At 44.3% G+C, this 20,726-nt stretch overlaps 1 protein-coding gene across 1 annotated transcript in view; it reads right to left on the bottom strand.

Annotated features, from left to right (window-relative positions):
* The window catches only part of CPXM2 (carboxypeptidase X, M14 family member 2), a 103,628-nt gene extending 83,488 nt beyond the window's left edge, over positions 1 to 20,140 (bottom strand). The window contains exons 1-2 of the mRNA XM_073354133.1: positions 19,667 to 20,140; positions 10,346 to 10,447 (exon numbers count right to left, since the gene is read on the bottom strand). Of these exons, the coding sequence (XP_073210234.1) occupies positions 10,346 to 10,447; positions 19,667 to 19,994 (430 nt within the window). The 5' untranslated portion in view covers positions 19,995 to 20,140. The remainder of the gene's footprint in view (positions 1 to 10,345; positions 10,448 to 19,666) is intronic.
* Positions 20,141 to 20,726: the final 586 nt, after the last annotated feature.

Here is a 20,726-nt window from a genome sequence, read left to right as displayed (position 1 = left end):
ATGCACTGATTGCCCCATAAGATAATCAGAATCCAAAGGCTGACTGAATATGGAACCTGAACTGTCCGATCACCTCTAACAGTATCTCCTCCAGTCAAGATTGAGGCACATTGGCAGAGGAGCATGGGGAGGTACTGAATTACCAGGCCACACAGTGAACCAGTTGACGGATAGAGAATGATAACAGTTTAAAACAACACATTGCAGCAGAAAGAAAACATTAAACTATTAAGCCTGGAGCAGACACAGGAAATGATCTGTCTTAAGTTCATGCAAGGTTATAAATCTCTTTTATATCCAGAATGATGAGTTCAGGTATCTCCAGCTTAACTCAACCACATTGTCTCTCTGATATTTTTATGGCATATATTAAAGTTTGCATTTACAAAGGAAAACAGGAACAGAAAATATTTCGTATGTGCAACATGGCCAAGTCAACACTGCAAGTGCAACTTTTAACACTTCACTTTTGAGCCATCCCTCCCACTCCTTGCCACTTACAAATTCTTGCTTGAGAACATGCTGCTAACCATAAAGCCTACCAAAGTTTTCTCCACTCATAGGAAGCAGAAAGAACCTGGGGTCAGGGGGACAAACTCTAATACAGAACTGACCCAGGGCTGAGAGAATACAAATAAAACAGTCAGCCAGGGAATACAGCCCTCCACCTTGTCACAACGAGTAAGAAGGGTGCATATACCAGCCCCTTCCAGTTTCTCTCTTCCTGAATCAGCAGTAACTTCTTCTGGCCAGCAGGAGGAAGAGAGACCAACTTTAAATTCACGGTTAGATGGTTTATTTACATGAAGTTCTGCCCATGATTATGCATAAGCCTTAGTTCCCCTCTATTCCTCTCCTGCACCGAGCCTGACAGTCCTCTGACAATGACTTCTAACTCTCTAGAAGACAGGTTAGCTTAAATACTTGACCTATATACAGAGCTGGTTACAGGAAATACCTAAAATCAGTCCAACTCGTCTTAAAATAGCTTTTAAAAATAAAAACTTCTTCCCTAAGTTTCAATAATATAAAGGTTAGATTTGTCTGACACTGTAATAAGTACAGATTTTAAAAATAAATCTGCTATTACTATTTCATATTGGATAATGAGAGGCCTGAATAAAAACACACACTCTTCATGTGGAGAGCTATTACCCACACAGTGCATTCAGAGAAGATTCGTATGACTGCAATTTATCTAATTCCAGACTTGTAATTTATCTAATTCCAGAAAAATGTAAAGAAAATTGAAGAAGTTAGAAGTAAGAGGAAAAGTAACAGTGCAAGAAATAATTAGAATGTTAAGAGTTTGAGGAAACCTAAGCCATAGATCAATTAAAATGAAACATGGCCCAAACCAAGAAATGAAGGCCCCAGTTTGGCTCAGCAGTATTTCTGGAAGAGTATTTCTGGAGAGGAGGAAAGTGGGAGGGGGTTCTTTTGGAAACTAGTCTGCTGGCAGGGACTGGGGATTACTGCTGGAGAAATCAAAACCATGAACGGCATAGGAATTCCACTGGAAAATACACCATTGATGAAGCCATCTGAGTATGGAGCCCAGATCATTCACACCATTCATTTATGCCGTAATCCACCCCTGGAAAGGACATGCTTTTTTTAAGAGCTAAGTAAACTTACCAGCACACTATATCCAGGCCTTCTTGTTCCCACATCTCACTAGTTTTGCTTCTCATGGCAGCCCTTGACAATCTTTCTGAAGTACTTTGGGTTTCAAACAGCTGCTCACTGTACAGATAGCACTTCGATTTCAACTCCCTCCCATGCTTAATTATTTCATCCATTACCCACTTCCCCTCCCCCTGGCTATCTGGCTTCAATCTAGAAAAGGGGGAGCCCATTCAGGTTAAATAAGAATTTTTGTTCCCAATTCAAGCTAACACCTAGGTTTCATGGTTTTAAAAGTTCACTTAATGTATTTTAAATTATTAGTCATCATTTTCACAAGCCTCTGAGCTTTCTGGTTACAGAAATGCCAAAATACTGCAAGAAAGGCAGTGCTCTCAGCAGTTCCAAGCTGATCATAGGGTTGCCACTTGATTGGTTCTTAATTGGCCTGGCCAGTTTTTGTACTGCCTTGCTGGCTGTGGGTGAAAAGATTTAGTGTGCTGGGCTTTTTTCCTACCTGGAACCAACATTCCCTATACGCTGCATGCACACGTTGCCATGCAGGGATCTTATAACTACTGTGCAAATAACATGGCTAGGAGTGCGGTCCTGCTTTGTGTGTCGGGCCCTCAACCTGCTGAAACTGCCGTGGCTTCTCTTGGCACTGTGGACCGGGACAGACCTGAGGCTCACTATCAAAGAGGGGTAAAAAGCTGGGTGAGGAAGGTAGTTGTGGGAGAAGATGGTAGGGGGCAGGGCTGGCTCCAAGCACCAGCGAAGGAAGCAGGTGCCTGGGGCAGCCAATAGAAAGGGGCGGCACTTCGGCGGCAGCTCAACCAGGCTTGTTTTGTTTTTATTCCCCTCCTTCGCTGCTTGGGGTGGCAAAAAAGCTGGAGCCAGCCCGGGTAGGGGGCATCTTCACATCTGTGGTGTGGGACTGGTCAGTGGTCAGCTTTTCTGCATCTCAGATGTGGCAACCCTCTATCAGAACAAAGCACTGGAAATCCTGCAAGGAAGCCTGTTCTTATGAAGCTCCCAGCTCAGTTTTGCAGACCTAAAAAGTTCCAATAGTTCACACAAGGTTCAGATGAACATTTCAACGCTTAGGCACTTATCCAATCCAAATGTCTGAACAGGGAGGTTCTCCCATCTCTATTCCAGCCTCCTAATTAGGGTCAAAATCTTCTTGCTAATGACTTTAGCCTATCACAGGGCTGGTCCTCTAAGGAGAGTGAGATGCCCAGCCTACCTGTGACAGATTTTTGTTAAGGGAGTTGGTTTATCTTTACTCTGGGGTAGAAGCATTTAGGCTGTTGTATAAGTGCTCCTCTCAAAAGGCTTTATTAAAGAGAGAGATACTGCTGTGAAGTGGAGTGTTTGGCTTCTCCTTGACCAAGCTGTTACTTGGGACTTTATTGCTATCTCATCCAGGGGGAAACTAAGGCAGGCCACAGCAGAGTGGCAGCAGTGCCCATTTACATGGTCTTAATGGAGCTCCACATTTTATCCCACACAGCCTCTAAAGGGTGTGACTCCTCCAGGAGGAAAAGAACCGCTGACCCTGGAGATGAAGGGGGGCTTTCTGGCCATGGGAAAGCAAAGGTGTTTTGGGGGTTCTGCAGTACTGGCCAGAGGAAGGGAGCTGCCTCTGTCCCCTCTCCCAGCAATAAACACATATTATGCTGTTACTGAGCTTGTGCCTGTGTCATCATTCCAGGGACAAGAGCCTCCTCCCTCCATGCAGGTAGAAACTGGAGCTGTCAGTCTCTGGCCCTCTGACTAACGCTTGTCACTTTCTACTCTCTACACCCCAAATGCCTAGTTCTGTCCTCCTAGCTCTTTTATTGCTGCCTGAAGGCCTAATCTGGCCCATTCTGTACTACACCACAAGGGCTTGTCTAACATGAACAAATACTCTCTAACTCAGATGTGGAGGGGGAAGAAATCTGACTCCGAATCAGGGAATAAAAGTGAGCAATGAGCACATGGAGGATGGATATTGTGCTATTTTATCTCTGCATTTTTAAGGGGCTGGGTGGTGTTATAACCGCAAAACTGCCCTTCAGTTTAGTGAGGACTCTGCTGCTAACATTTTTGCTGTGCTTTGAAAAAGTTTGTGTTGTTCTCTTTGAAAGAGCCTCATAGCTTCCTTCTTCCCCAGTAAATGACTGCTTTTTGACTAGCATTCAGAAAGTTACATGGAAGACTGCTACAGCTTTTTTGGCAATACCAAAGAATTCAGATCCATTCGCAGAACTGTGCACAGACAATATAAAGGGTCATTACTTAGGCTGATTTGGAAAGTGGACACAAAGGACATTTAAGCATCATTTTTCCTTTTAACTGCATAATCCTAAAATACTGCTAAATGCCTAGAGCGGATTTGTGAGTATTTCTGTAAGTAAGCTTACTGAGACTACTCTGCTGTACTTTGTGGGGTTTTATTTGTTGTTCACAAACACCGACGCATAAGTGCCAATTTACTTGTGGAAAGGGTCTCAGGTCCTGAACGTTGAATGAATTCCAGTACAAAAGATTATCTTGCAGAAAATTCCTACGGAAAGTGCATTAGTCACAATTCAGTAGACTCCTTTTTTTTGTTTTCAAGTTTCAGTCCTCCAGTCAGGAAGCAAAAAATATGCCCTATGACTTGCCTGACTAGTTACATCCCACAGACAACACATTTTAGGGAATAAGTACACCAGAAACAAACTTGACATAGCTGCGGCAATTTATAAGTAACAGGGAATGTTGGAAGCTTTCAGTGCTACAATATTCCCATATTTTACGAATATGTCAACTTACCCTCAAATATTCTTGATATTCCGTTGTTGGTTTTGCTTACATGAAGAGTTACCACCATTTTTAGTAACTTTCAGAGAAGCAGAAAAGAGAAAGGAGGGGCACAAAGAGTCAGACTTTAAGGCCAGAAGGGACCACCAGATCCTCTGGTATGACCTCCTGTATATCACAGGCCACCAACACCACCCAGCACACACACACTAAACCCAACAACCAAAATTAGCCCGACGTATTACAGTCCACAGGAAACTAGACTGTTGTGAGCCATAGGCAGAGATTAGAAGGGACCAAGGTGGCCCTGTGCCCAAGGTCCCCCACATTGGCAGGGAAATAATTAAGTGCAATATAGACAGAAAATCCTGGCAAGTGACCTGCATCCACACTCTGCAGAGGAAGGCAACCTTCCCCACCCCTCAAAGTCACTGCCATTCTGACCTAGGGGAAAATTCCTTCCCAACCCCACATATGGCGATCAGTTAGACACTAAGTATGGGGGCCACGCAACCAAGAGAATGTTCAGTGCCACCTCAGAGCCCTGCACCCCGCCCCATCCAATGTCCATCTCCAGCTGTGACCACCCCTGGTGTTCAGAGGAAGGAGACAAAAAAATCCCAGAATACATTAGGGGGGAAATTCCTTCCTGACCACTGCAGGTGTTCAGCTGAAATCCTGAGCTTTTTGGCACATAAGTGAAGCCCCAGGTCTGTTGAGTCCTGGCCCCTACCATCACAAATAACCCCATCATCTAATTGCATTCATAAATTTGTCCAGCTCTCTCTTAAAACAAACCAAGGCTTTGATATTTGTGATTATGAACTTCCCATTAACATAGCTCATGTACTATATGGTAGGGAAGATATTTTTGCCCTTGCAATACTGGGATGCTGCTGTCTCCTTTGGTAAATTTTAATGCCCATTTCTGTCATTGCCACCACTTCTAGGAATGACATTGCAGTGCCAGAAAAGCTGACCATTTGGTGATGCTCTCCCTGTGTGAATGGGCAGCAAAGAACTCAGGGAAAGTTCCCGGGATCAGGAAAGCACAATGGTGGTATAAAGTTGCCGTAGCCTCCCTTCACCCTGGCCTGCAAGTTTTCATAGAATCATAGAATATCAGGGTTGGAAGGGACCCCAGAAGGTCATCTAGTCCAACCCCCTGCTTGAAGCAGGACCAATTCCCAGTTAAATCATCCCAGCCAGGGCTTTGTCAAGCCTGACCTTAAAAACCTCTAAGGAAGGAGATTCTACCACCTCCCTAGGTAACGCATTCCAGTGTTTCACCACCCTCTTAGTGAAAAAGTTTTTCCTAATATCCAATCTAAACCTCCCCCACTGCAACTTGAGACCATTACTCCTCGTTCTGTCATCTGCTACCACTGAGAACAGTCTAGAGCCATCCTCTTTGGAACCCCCTTTCAGGTAGTTGAAAGCAGCTATCAAATCCCCCCTCATTCTTCTCTTCTGCAGGCTAAACAATCCCAGCTCCCTCAGCCTCTCCTCATAAGTCATGTGTTCTAGACCCCTAATCATTTTTGTTGCCCTTCGCTGGACTCTCTCCAATTTATCCACATCCTTCTTGTAGTGTGGGGCCCAAAACTGGACACAGTACTCCAGATGAGGCCTCACCAATGTCGAATAGAGGGGAACGATCACGTCCCTCGATCTGCTCGCTATGCCCCTACTTATACATCCCAAAATGCCATTGGCCTTCTTGGCAACAAGGGCACACTGCTGACTCATATCCAGCTTCTCGTCCACTGTCACCCCTAGGTCCTTTTCCGCAGAACTGCTGCCTCGCCATTCGGTCCCTAGTCTGTAGCGGTGCATTGGATTCTTCCGTCCTAAGTGCAGGACCCTGCACTTATCCTTATTGAACCTCCTCAGATTTCTTTTGGCCCAATCCTCCAATTTGTCTAGGTCCTTCTGTATCCTATCCCTCCCCTCCAGCGTATCTACCACTCCTCCCAGTTTAGTATCATCCGCAAATTTGCTGAGAGTGCAATCCATACCATCCTCCAGATCATTTATGAAGATATTGAACAAAACCGGCCCCAGGACCGACCCTTGGGGCACTCCACTTGATACCGGCTGCCAACTAGACATGGAGCCATTGATCACTACCCACTGAGCCCGACAATCTAGCCAGCTTTCTACCCACCTTATAGTGCATTCATCCAGCCCATACTTCCTTAACTTGCTGACAAGAATACTGTGGGAGACCGTGTCAAAAGCTTTGCTAAAGTCAAGAAACAATACATCCACTGCCTTCCCTTCATCCACAGAACCAGTAATCTCATCATAAAAGGCGATTAGATTAGTCAGGCATGACCTTCCCTTGGTGAATCCATGCTGGCTGTTCCTGATCACTTTCCTCTCATGCAAGTGCTTCAGGATTGATTCTTTGAGGACCTGCTCCATGATTTTTCCAGGGACTGAGGTGAGGCTGACTGGCCTGTAGTTCCCAGGATCCTCCTTCTTCCCTTTTTTAAAGATGGGCACTACATTAGCCTTTTTCCAGTCATCCGGGACTTCCCCCGTTCGCCACGAGTTTTCAAAGATAATGGCCAATGGCTCTGCAATCACAGCTGCCAATTCCTTCAGCACTCTCGGATGCAACTCGTCCGGCCCCATGGACTTGTGCACGTCCAGCTTTTCTAAATAGTCCCTAACCACCTCTATCTCCACAGAGGGCTGGCCATCTCTTCCCCATGTTGTGATGCCCAGCGCAGCAGTCTGGGAGCTGACCTTGTTTGTGAAAACAGAGGCAAAAAAAGCATTGAGTACATTAGCTTTTTCCACATCCTCTGTCACTAGGTTGCCTCCCTCATTCAGTAAGGGGCCCACACTTTCCTTGGCTTTCTTCTTGTTGCCAACATACCTGAAAAAACCCTTCTTGTTACTCTTAACATCTCTTGCTAGCTGCAGCTCCAGGTGCGATTTGGCCCTCCTGATATCATTCCTACATGCCCGAGCAATATTTTTATACTCTTCCCTGGTCATATGTCCAACCTTCCACTTCTTGTAAGCTTCTTTTTTATGTTTAAGATCTGCTAGGATTTCACCGTTAAGCCAAGTTTTATGCTGCAGGGATCTGTGAAATTCACCTTATCCTCCTTGGGCTACCCTACAGGTCACAGTACTGCCTAGAATCCTTGCAGTACCATGTGCTGTGATTCTGCCCTTGACATACCCTTTTCATCTCCATCATGTCTCTTTCTACCCCTTATGTCAGGGTTGCAGGGGGTCCTTGCAAGGCAGCCTTACAGCTGGCTTCCACAGTACCTGAGCCGTAGAAATCCTCCCACCAGATGAAATCACGATTTTAGGGCCCTTTACACCACTCTAGTCTATCTACTCTGGAGAAGCAGTAAGAATCTCACCCTTCAAATGAGGGATGTGGAAGAGTGTGAGGCTGGAATCCTTACCTGCTGTCAAGGAGCATACAGAGCAACTGGAGGAGAGGTGGAGGTTGTCTGCATAAGTGGCTTTAAATCCTTGTTCCCTAGAGCTTAGGCTGACAATGCACTGGACCGGTCTCCTTGCTACCAAAAGTCCCCAGGGTCCATTAGACAGCCAGGAATCATCAGGACAGAGAGAAGCCCTGGCTACTCTCCCGTTCCCCTGGCCACACCCAATTCACCAGCACCAGGGAACGTGGGTCGGATAAGAGCTGCTACTTTGGCTTTACGTCTCCAGATGATTCCCTAGACTTGGGTGAACCTCCTGTGACTGGCTCCGGCAGATTAAAGGCTGCTGCACCAGTAGAGCACCGCTGGGATTGTCTGGAATGCAATTTAAGATTGAGCTTCACCATGCTGGGATGACTGACCTATGAGTTGTCTGAGTCTCTTCTGGATATTCCAACATTCAGAACAGTTTGCTTAAGTAATGTTATATTTTTGGCACAGAGAGCTTCTAAATGAAACTTTGGCTTGGAGCATAAAAAAAAATGTAAAGAACACAAGAAAAGGGTTTTGCTTTTGTTTTTTTTTTTTTAATTTCAAGGGCGAGCAAAGCTGAGTCTGTACTTCAGAACACAGTGCTCATGTCAGCTTGCTGAGTGGATGTCAACTATCATTCTATTTGTCCCTGGTAACATTTTACATCATCTATCAATTATGAAAAGAAAGAAAAGGCTGAGAATTCAAGCTCCATTTGCGTGCTGGAGTTGTTAATTGCAGTGTCCCAGTAAATCCATTTTGATTTCCATAAGGGTAGGCTTACAATACAGTTTACAAAGAATGATAGGCCTGAGTCAAATCTTTTGGAGGTTTCGAATCTGATCCTGGATCCAGGTTTGAGCTTTGTAGACGCTGTCCCTCACTTTTATGGGATAATCTCAATCCACCATTCAAAAGTGGGTGTGGGGAGAGAGGTTCACAATCCGGATCTGACATTTGTGGTTAAGGCACATCTACATTTTTTAGTATATTTTGAACTTTTTCCCTTAATTGACGGATGTTTTAGGAAGACACTGACAGTAAAGCAAGGCTGTAAAACTGTCAGCATAATATAGGCTCTCTCTGAAGAGGTGAACATAAATATAATTGCTGGAAAAGCATGAACTAGTTGGTTTTCAAGTGTTCACATTCCAAAGAGTGTCATTTCCCAGCACACTGTAGTGAGTCATGCACTCAGATGGTTTACAGTAAAAATCAGTGCATTAAAGGCAGGAGATACTTGGCCTAGCCCAACACTCCCTCAAGCGTAACTTCCATAGAAATCAAGGGGAATGGACTCAAGGAGGAAGATTGTTTTGTTTCCTGAAGCATATACAAGGAGGTAAAAGAAATGAGGTTGAGGAGCAAAGGACCTGGAGACTCCCTCCAGGACCTTTCTTCAGGGCCAAACAAAATATTGGAAACCTAATTTAATCAGCAACTATTCACTAGGAATGCAATATTTTCCATCTCCATGAATGAGAAGCTACTGAATAGACATAGTGAGAGAGAAATTTAGGTTCATACACCTACATGTGAAAATATTTTAAAAACTGAAAGAAAAAAAAACCCCGCAACTTTTTAACACCACCTTAGGACTCTGGGAGGAGGGAGCAGAGATCAGATGCATGTTACTCCCAGTGCTGATCTGAATCTCCATGCTAGTAATAGAAGTTCATAGTATGCCCATGCTGTAAATTCCCATAAATATAAGGAAGGCTGGATTTCTCAAGATATTATAAAGCCTTTCTCTGCTAGATCATTGATTCAATTCCACCTGAGGTCTGTAATAACTGCAAATCATGACAGCCTGCTGGAGTTTGCTAGCTTTCATGAAATCAACTGGAATATCAGTTCAGGTCACAGTGGACAAACATCCATAATACAGAAACCACACTCACAATTAGCATTTGGCTGTTCCAGTCTTACATACGTTGAGGTGAGACCTCCAGATCAGATTTAAGGCATATTGGTATGGCAGAATGGGAAATATTTCACTGTTCCTGTTCTGGAGAGACAGTTCTTAATCTAGCACCATTCTTAAAGCATCAAACTCTTAGTTTTAAATGAAAATATACCTTGTTCTTTTATAAATTATAAAAATATCTTGGGCTTCATTCTCATTTACACTAAGGTGCCATTAAACATCACTCCAAAGAGGAATACTTACTGTAAGGGCCCTTTTACTGCCGGAGTGGTGTTAAAAGAGGCCTTAATGGAAATGAGAATTAGGCTCCTTACCTTACATTGTAGCTCACTTCATCCCACACTAACACGGTGTGGTTCCTTGTCTCCATCTTTTCGCACATGCTGTGCTAACGTAGTTTATTTCAGCATGCCATTTCATAACCAGCGCAGCATCTAGACATTTCACAGCAATATCTTCAATATAATTTGTAATTTAATTTAAATGTGACTGGAGAAAGTAGCAGGTAAACCAAGAATTCCAAAAGGTACTTTAGAAACTTTACACGTACTTTCTCTGAAGACTTCATAGCCCCTTCGACTTTCATAGCCACCATCTGTCATCTTCTCATTCCCTTTCTTGTTTTTCTCACCTTTCTTGTTGCCATTTTTAGCTGTAGGATGAAAAGAAAAACAAGTTTTACTTCTTGTCCACTGTCAAGTGTATTTAACAATGGCTAACTACACAGTGAATAAAACAGTTTGCTTCTGTAGGATGGCATTCCAATCCTTCCAATGCAGCAGATGTTTAGAATATCCTGTTATTCTTTTCCCAGGTATGAGAACTATAGAAATATGGGTGCAAGGAATCAGAAGTGTCCTTTTCTTTGCTGCAGTATGAAGGAACCAGATATGCATTTCTTTCTTGCACAAATGGAATTCATTTTTTAATGTCTACACACGCTCCAGTGACAGTTTATTGCTCAATCCTCCTCATCATTTGATCAAACATATAAGGGCCCCATCCAACACCTACTGAAGTGAACAGAAAGACTCCCCTGGACTTTAATGGAGTTGGATCAGACCTTAAAAGGGGTGAGTATATTTAATCTGCAGTGATCCAACATCTTCACAGACCACCACCAATATTCTAACCCAAGGCAAGAATGCTCCCAAAGCTGGTGAGCACAAAAGCAGCACTGTTCTGCACCTATATTCTGATTTGTTGCAATGTCCTCCATGCACAACCCTTCTCATCTCCATGCAGTTTATTCCTGCCAGGAGAATGAATAGTATGTTTGGTTGGGTTTGCATAGAGGTAATTTGTAAATCAGGAGACAGGCTGACTATGACCATCTGCAGAGAACATTCAACAATCCCATCCTAACAGAAAAGAAGCCTGAAAACACTGTACAACTCTTTATGGCATATCCCCTCTTAATTGTTTTTAAATATACACCCACTCTGTTAGGCTTTTGATATTAGTGCAATACTCCAGATTGTCCAAGAGTGGTTCTATGGAGAGAGTAAAGGGGCAAATTTAGTGCTCTATTTCTCATCTGGCTTTGTGCCACTACAGTGATTAATTCTCTTTCTGTCCACATGTATCTGAGCTGGCCAAATGCTCCACAGAGCTCTCCACCTGAATTTTAAAATGAACTCATGTCAGCCACGCATGGACTCCTTTTATGTCTACTTTCCATGAAGGTCCAGAAAGTGGAATGTTAAGCTCTCACATTCACATATTCATACAAGGAATTATATAGATTATATGGCAATAGATGCAGCTTCACACAACAGGGAGACACTGCTCACCAGGGCCTTTGCATGGGACATTAAAATGAGCCAGATAACTATCTGATGCATCCTTTGAGTACAGGACAGCACATGCACAAGCAGCTCCTCTGTGTGAATATGATGAGAGAAAAATCAAATTTAAATTCTGCACTAGAAGACAAATCTTTCAGTAGCCTAATTATCACAAGGACGATGTGTCAGGCACCACTTGGGGTTCCAGGTGGATGGGAGGGTGAAGTCTCAAAAACTTACCTAACGTTTCCTGAGATTTTACTGAATGATATCAGCTTTGTGAACTAACTAAAACAGCAATTCTGCAGGCTATGAAGAAGCAACAAATTATATAGTCATTTTTACTTTAAATGTCTGGACTGATAAATTGTTAATCAAGGGAAATTTTCCACGATTTCATTGCGATCCAATTTTTGGTTATTTTCTCAGTATCCAGGAAGTTGGCTATGTCCATTTCACAAGAAAGAAGGAGCAAACAGTCCAATCAGCCTTCAGGAAGTGAGCGGCAAGTGGTGGAATGTATTTAAGTAGACAGAAAGAGAGGGGTGGGTCCCGCAGCTGTGTTTGCAGGATTGGAGCCATGAGATATGTGTGTGTGTGACTGGGGTGAAAGTGGTTGGGGATGACTAGAATCAGGGACTGGCATAGAGTCTGTGGGGGACCAGGAACTGGAGTTTGGCGGGGGGTGGGGTGTATTTGGGGGAGGGGCAGAGTGGGATCGGAGGGTTTGGGGGGAGGAGATCCTGGCAAATGGAGAAGATTGGGGTAGATGCCCCTGGGGGAGAGATAAAGGGCTAGAATTGGGTGGGTCAAGGGCGGGGCAGGGGGAATGGGCCTTACCAGATCTGATCCTGAGGCACAAAGTTGAATTGTTGGCTGGGGTTGTTGATTTTCTGATTCATGCCCCCACGCTGCACTAGCATCCTGTGGTGGCCAGTCTGGGCCTTTCAATCTGGCCAGATGCCTGGGACTGAGCCAGCCTGGCGCCAAGCCGTGCCTCCTCAGATGTTGTTAGGCGACAGCAGCAGAGCTTGGGCTCTTGAGTGGGGCCTGGGCAGGCTGCACAGTAAAAAAGGGTCTGGCAGTGATAATGCCATTCCCCCCCACCGCCCTCCAATCCGCAGAACCAGCATCCCCAGAACCAGCTCCGAGTCCTCAGCATCCCCTCTGCCCCCCCCCCCCCCAGGCAGAATGCACAGAGACCTAGTGGCAGGACCACCCTAGTCAGCTGGCACCAGTAGCAGCCTGAGCTCCTCCCCCACTGTTCTCCAGGGGCATGGGGAGACCACCTACCAGCTTGGCACTGCACTGCCTCGGAGGCTGCAGCAGCAGCTGAATTCCCAGCTGGAGGACAAAATTTTACCGAATGTGTTGGCAGCAAGCAGGGGCTTCATCCCGCTCTGCCCCTGCCCTCCTTGTGGCACCCCTGTCTGTGTATCCCACAAAGAAAAAGGACTTCTTCACTACAGGCGCCAGCTTCCTCCGGGCCACAGGGGTGCCCTGCCCCCACCCACCCCCTTCCCCCAAGCCTTCATGCCCACCCCACCTCTTCCCGCCCCTGCTCCACTCCCACCCATCCTCTTCCCACCCAGTTCCATCCCCTCCTCCAAGCGTGCCCCATCCCTGCTCCTTTCCCTCCCCCCCAGCACCTGCTGCATGCCACAGAACAGCTGATCTCAGCAGGCAGGATGCACGGGGAGGGAGCGGGAAGAGTTGATTGGCGGGGTTGCCGGGAAGCACTGGGAGGGGGGCGCTGGCTGCAAGTGGTGCTAAGCACCCACTAATTTTTTTATGTGGGTGTTCCAACCCTAGCAGACCCATGGAGTCAGCGCCTATGTTCTTCGCTTTTTATACAAATCACCTAATGCTGCTTATATCTTGCTCCCTCACCATAAATTGCTACCTCTCGCTGAGAGAATCAAAGCTCACATGGCTTCTTGAAGTCCTCCTCCCAAACCTTAGAGTTACACTCATCCAATCAGAGAACAGAAACAATAGCATGTGATTTATCTGACCAATCACAACTAAAAAGATCAGGTTGAATTTTTAATCTGGGCTACTGGATATTGCTGCCAAACTGTTCAAATTCAATCCATCATGCATGCAAATCCTCTCTTATTTCCTTCGAAAAAGTAGTACATTGACATAATGAATAAACTGGAGCAAATCATAATCCATCTACCAGCATTCCAGAAGCAGATTCAGTCTCATGCTTATCTCTCTCCAGTCTATTAATGAAATCTTGATTTTTTTTTAAAAGGCCCTTTTCTCACCTCAGATCAGTTTGGATATAGAGCTGTTATCCAAGGTAATGTGCTAAAACGTGTTGAATCCTTTCCGAAGGAACACACCCAACAGCTGGCTGAATCTGAATACAAGCAAGACAGTGGTGATGCTGGTGGGCAGAGGGAAGCATTTGGAGGAGTTTGCAGCTACAGCGCATTCTTCTTTGGTTGAAGGTACTCATCCACATTTGGTCAATTCAGTTCATGATCAAGGAATACTCTTGGATTCCTCACTGATGCTAAGTTCTCACAAAGCAATATCTGTGAGTAATGCTTTCTATCGTCTCGTGTTGGCTAGGAGACTGCCCCGTCCTGGCAGATGATGGCCTGACCTCAGTTATTCATGCCTTCACTTCTTGGCTGGACTACAGCACTGCAGTATTCCTGGGCATGAAGCCTTCAGCACCTAGGAAACTCCAATTGATACAGAACTCTGCAGAGCATCTCCTCAGCAACACAGGCTACCCGCAAGAACTTCAGACTTGTTCTCTACTCTCTACACTGATTTCCCATAGAATTTCAAATCAAGTTCAAGGTCTCAGTCCTTATACTTGTCCCAGGCCATAGAGTGCTTTGAACATATCTAAAAAACCAAATGAAACTCTGAGTTGAAGACTGTGATCAACAACTACACCCCTCTGGCACAAAGGAAGGTAAATAAAGGTAAAGCTTGTTTGTGCAGGAGTCAACACTTTCTTTGGGGCTGATCCGAGACTTTGGAATAAATTCCCTCAGGAACTAAAGACCATCACAAACCACATCACCTTTCTATTCAAGTGCAAGCCATGCTTTTTTGACTTGCCTCCCCTAACACACACATAGCAATGTGAATATTTATTTAAAAAACTACCAAAACAAGACACTCCACTACACATTTGTACCCCTGGGGAGAGGACGAGAGAAGAACAAATGAGAGTTATGTAGCCATGTTGCTTAATGCATTACTGGAAGATGCTCAGATATTACAGCCATGAATGTGGTGTAAGAACAGATATAGAATAGAATCCACTGAAGCCGATCAGACTAGTTGATTTCAGTGGGCTTTGGATCAGGTCATAAATAAGCAAGAATGGATTAGAAAATACAAATCCACTTGTGATGGGATCTGTCAATCCAACCTTTTACTTTCCAAGGATTACATGGTACAGCTGAATTTATAAGAGTCATAAGGGAGGCAAAGGGCAGGATGAGATTGATGTATTGTTATGTAACTCAAGTGCTCGCAAATACTGCTTTAATAAAAAATAAATCCACAGCATAATCCTGGGTTTGCCCACCTAAAGTCAATGGGAGACTTGCCCGTTGCCTTGAATGGAAATGAATTTGTACTTATATTAATACTTCACAATGTAAACCAGCTGCATTCAAGCCATCAACAGTAATGAGCTTAAATTAATCAATTACATGTCATATGCAATTTGCTGTAGCCTTTACACAGTTATGATTTTAGTCCAACTTTAATTCAAAGTTAGCACTGATCACTACCAGCTGCCCAGCCACAGGGCAGATCACACGTTCCCATTCCTCTGCCTTTCTTTATTCCAGCCAAGATCCAGTCTATTGTTTGCTACACCATATAATTAATCCAACATGCCCCTGCTTCCACTAAGCTTCACAAAAAAGGAGCATTTTGTTTACTGTATGTCCATTGATTTAATCTCTATTCAACGTAAAAGTGTTTGTTCATATATATAAATATATAAATACATACATACTTACACACACCTCCACACCTATTTACAGTTAGGTTCATAATTATTAGTTAAGCACCAATCAATCATGAGCTCAGCATGATCTGTACCTTTATAAGGCCAATTTTTCAAAATTGGGTGTGCAATTCTAGGCACCTACATTTGTATTTTGGCACTTACGTAAGTGACTTGGTTTTCAGAGGTGCTGAAAACCAACAGCTTTAATTTATTTTAATGTTACTAATCCATGTAGCACTGCACTGGATGGTGTTTTAGATTTAACCTACATAATTGCTGGATCATGCTATAGTGCCTTGGATAGTTATTTTGTGTAGATTACAGACAGAGCAGCTAGTGCCATCTATCGTTAAGGTTCTACAATACTTCCCAGTATAAGATCTCTTTCTTCAGTTGCTTATAACTTTGCCAGTCCTTAAGCGTTCAGGTTGAGCTTCAACATGTTGGGTGTCTGCCTTAGGCTGAATTATTTTGGGTAGTTTCAGTTGAAATGTTTCAGACATTCCAGAGCATGAGTAAGAGGAAAACGTGTTTTTTCCCCACGTTAAAAAAAAAAATCTTATGACAAATTTATTTAAGATGTTCTAGAGCCTCCATGTTTTGGAGCAGGGACTTGAAATTTGTCAGAGAGCCACGCGGGTGTCGGGGATGTGCCCTTTACTGTCACCCTGAAAAAAATGCTCAAATATGGCTATGCTAGAAGCCTTTGAAAAATTTCAATTCACACATGCACAGCAGAGACTTCTTAGAGGTTGGCAGCTCAATTTCTCTGCACTGAACATGGTCCAGTCCAGGGCTGAAAGGGCTGAGCAGGACTTTCCCTGTAATTACTTCAGGCTGCGTGGCCCCAATCATCAAAACCAAGGACAAGGAAATTGTCCCTCATGCTCTCAGTGCCCAGGTAGCGAGGAGGAGGAAACCATCTGACTGAAATGCAGAAGAAATAGGAGCTGGATATGGGAGGAAGCAGGTAGGGTTGGCACAAGGAATCTGGAGGTGGAAGACTGGGAACCAGGGGGTAAGAATGAGAGATGGAGACTGGAAGAGGAGGCCTGGGAGGAGAGGAGATTGGGAACAACTGGGACCAGCATGGGGATACCGAGACTGGGAGCTTGTGGGGGCAGAGAGACTGAGACTTGGTCACGGAGCTGAGACTGGCTGGTCAAGGAGAGAGAAACTGGAATGAGGAGACTAAGATTGGCTAGGTGAGGGGATGGGTATTGGGAGGAGCCAGGGATGAGGGGGTGGACACTAGGATGAGAAACTGGAGGGAGGAACAAGAATGGCACAAGGACAGCATGGAGGGAACAAGGGCACCAACATTTCCAATTCTCACCATTCCTCAACAAATGTGTGTGGAATGTATCTCATATCCCCCTCTAGTACTGGTCCACATAGAAGATGACCACCTAAAACTGCTGCCAGTTACTCCCTTAGTTCAAGTGGCAGAAGTCTGTATGGTAGATCTAAAGGCTCCAGCCCACCTGATGAATCATGTGGGTGTCAATGCAATGCCATAGCATGGAATTTCTGTTTTTACAGTTTGCTTTTTTAAAAAACCTAGGAAATTACAAAGAAAAACTATATTAAAAGAACATTAAAGTTGGGACACCAAGTGCTCAAAAGTTAGGAAATGCACCCTTATGGCATGAGGTCGCTCTGCAGACCCCTTTTCATCAATCTCACCCCTCTCCAGGGCTCCACAACTAAACTCACAACAGATCACTCTTGCAGGCCCTTCTGCAGGGCTTTATTTATTTTCTAAAACAAACAAAAATGAAAACATTAAGCAGTTACCCTTCTGACCTTAGTCTCTGCTCCTAAGGCTACTGCCAGGCCTCCTGTCTCCGGCAGACCCTGCCATTCCTTCCTTTCTCTGCAGTTTCTTCAGCTTCCTCAGACCCTCTGCCCCCCTTCCTTGTACTCTTTATCAGCTGATCCCCATTCAAATGTGACTCCTTAGTAACTGGGATTGGAGGGGCCCAGGCCTCTGGCCCTTAAAGGGACAAGCCACCCTGTTACAGCCATTAATTCAGTCCCCTTGTGAATATGCATTACAAGAGTCTTTAATTGCATGATCACATACTATTTGTTTTCCACAGGACCCCTACCTTATTAACCCCACAGGAGGGACCTGTCCTGGGAATGAATCAGTATGGTGTAAAGGGGGTTGCTATCTGTAGGACTCCGTCCTCATTTGTTGCAGAAGTTGGAAAGTGTGTGAATGAGGAAGGAGATTGCAGGAAGAGAAGAGAATCAAATTCTAACCCTGCCTTTGCCACAGAGCTCCTGAGTGATGCTGGGCTTTCTGGAGTATGTTTGCAGCTGTGCTGCTAGGAAAGTTGGGGGAAAGCCAGCAGGGAGCTTGGAGGCAGTATGGAGCTACAGAGCCTCCATGGAGATGGCTCAGGACTTGCTAGATCACCTGAGCGCTAGCTCTTGGAGAATCAACTGATTTAGTGTTATGAGCTGCCTATCACCTCCTCACCAAACTTCACCAAGGGAAGACTTTTCAGTAAATTCTACAAGTGCAAGCATGCAAAGTTTCTAGACACCCATTTGGTCAAAGGGGATAATGTGGCTGTACATATGTGGGGCTTCTTACATACCTGCTGGAGTCCGAAGAGCTGTGAACTGAACCCTGTACACAAACAGGGGCCACTGCACCTCAGGGGGAACTCTCCTGCCTCCCACCCCCCACAGAAAATGGGAGGAAAGACAGTGCATGCACTACCAGATAAGCTGAATCAGCACATCCCAGAGATACCCTGCCAGTGCCATCTGCTTTTGAACTTTCTGTCTAGCTGCTGATCCCCAGTGGAGCACCAGGTTATAAGTTTCTTGTACCACTGCTACCCTCACCCAGGCAGACTCTATGCCACTAGAGTCCTCTGCCCTGGGCTATACCTGCAGCTAAGATCTGCTGGCCCTCTAACAATTTTCAACACTGCAGAAATGGTAAATTTGGGGCATAACTTATAAAAAGCTGTTTTCAATTTTTTCTTGATCAGAAAGTAACTACATGTAAAACTGGTAAAAATCAAACTGCAACCCTTAATTTAATATCACCTATATGCAATTGGGAAGAGTTAATGCCACTCAGAAAACCTTATTTCTCCAATTTGCTGTGATGTGGGTGTCTTTATTTTGAAAATTTTGTGCCATATCCCATAGTACTTAAGGATACAAAATTCCTACTGAAGCCAATGGGAGTTTTGCCTGAGTGAGGGCTTTGGCCCTTAATTTTATAAGACTGTTGCTTACTTCGTGAAATAATTTCGATTTCAAATTTCCTCCAAAGAAATTAAACAAGACAAATGCAATCGGAGAATGCTTGTAGAATAAACTGCCGAGCCACCTTAGTGTAACTGTGTCAAAATAGAAACCACTCTACTGTGCTTACTGACCAGAGTTTTGGGAACGATAGTAATGTGTAGGTTTCCAATAGCTTGTCTTCTCTCAGCCAAAGACATTACATGTAATAACTGAAGTGATGGACGATATGGCTGTCTTTTAATTTATTTATTAAATTATGTATTAGTACCTCCTAATAATTAAAATTAATCCCCCTAGTAACTGATCTCTCTGAAGGAATATCCCTGTTTACATTTCTTCCATGGGAGGGCTTTAAAGTGAAATCTGACAGTGATTCACCTGTTCAAAGGTGAAGAACATTTAGAGTTAAAATGACTAGGGGTACAATAAGAAATCATCATAAGACAGACAAAACAGATCTTACCATGGAGTGAGTCTCTCTTCATTTGATTGCAAAAATGTAGTTTCAGCAAGCAGCCAAATGTGAAATATGATAAGAAGGGAAGTTCATGCACCAGCTGGAGTCTCATTTGATTAATGAAATGCAGTGTTTTTGAAAACTCTTAATGTGACAGGTGAGAGGGAAAGGGTAAAAGTGCATGTGAGATTTCCAAAGAGCTGAAAAGCTTGGTGTTAGAAATTAGTATATGTCATCATCCCCAGCACATTTATTATTATTACTATCAGTATTAGAGTATTAATTTATGTTAAAAGTCAGAGTCAGTTTGAGACTCAACAGAGCTCTTAAAGTTTGGAGGAAGAGGTGGAAAGTTACCTGGTGGAATCTCGAGAATAGATTTTTCTTTTTTGTTGCCTTTCTTCTGTTTTAACTCTTTCTTGCCCGGTCTGAACCTTGGGGACTCCTCTGCCTCTGCAACGTGGGCTGTTTCTTCCTGTCCAGGTTGCTCTGTGAAAGGGGAAAATTCCTCATCGGGACCTGGATAGGAATAATAATGATCCCTGTTTATAATCTCCTGCAGGTAATAATCCTGATCCTCCACAGGCAAAGCCTGGGATAAATCCCCAAGCAGTGCTAACCCAAAGGCACAGAGAGCAAGACAGAGCTGAGACGAACAGGAGCCTTTCTTGCTAAGGGGAATCATTTTTTTAAAGCAGCACAAAAGCTCCACTATGTGTCCCAGATCCTTATTCAGCAGATAGGAAAAACAGCAAGCCTTGGTCACTGGTGAATTCCAGGACTTGTGGAGGGATAAAGAGTCCAGTCTGTGATAAGTGCTTCTGCTTAGACTTGTTTGCAAAAGTTGCAAGTAGTGCAGTGAGAGAGAGAGGACTGAGGAGGGAGGGAGGCAGGAGCCCGAGGTGCATGTGATCATAGGACTCACCAGCCAGACACATATACAGACACACAGGGGGAAGAGAGAGAGAGAGAGAGAGAGAGAGAGCGCTCTGCTTTGCCTGCCAGCACTTGGCAGGTGTGACTCTCCAGAACCCTCTGTCTTGCTTTCTTTCTTGCTTTCTGTTTCCCTCTCTTTCTTTCCCTTCAAAAACAAGGGTTACAAGACACAGTTTTCAGCTCAAAGGCTTGGCTTGTGTAATGCTTCTGCAAGGTGGTGTTGGCAGCAATGGGGGCCAGATTCAATATCTAGGGGTTCCTCTTAACAATGAGAAACAGACCTGGTTCGAGCCCCTACCCAGTAATCTGGGAAAATTAAACACTATCCCTGGGCACATCTAAGAAACAATACTTCCCCACTCGCACACCCGGAGTCTGCATATAACAAAAGAAAAGTTTTATTAAAAGGAAGAAGGAACACAGAATTAATTTGGGAAAATACTGAAACAAATTATTCAAAAGAACGTAAACCATAAACAAA

Source organism: Lepidochelys kempii, chromosome 7 (assembly GCF_965140265.1).
Source record: "Lepidochelys kempii isolate rLepKem1 chromosome 7, rLepKem1.hap2, whole genome shotgun sequence".
Classification (NCBI taxonomy): domain Eukaryota; kingdom Metazoa; phylum Chordata; order Testudines; family Cheloniidae; genus Lepidochelys; species Lepidochelys kempii.
The sequence above is the reverse complement of the archived record's forward strand: the minus strand, read 5'-3'. Positions and strand labels throughout refer to the sequence as shown.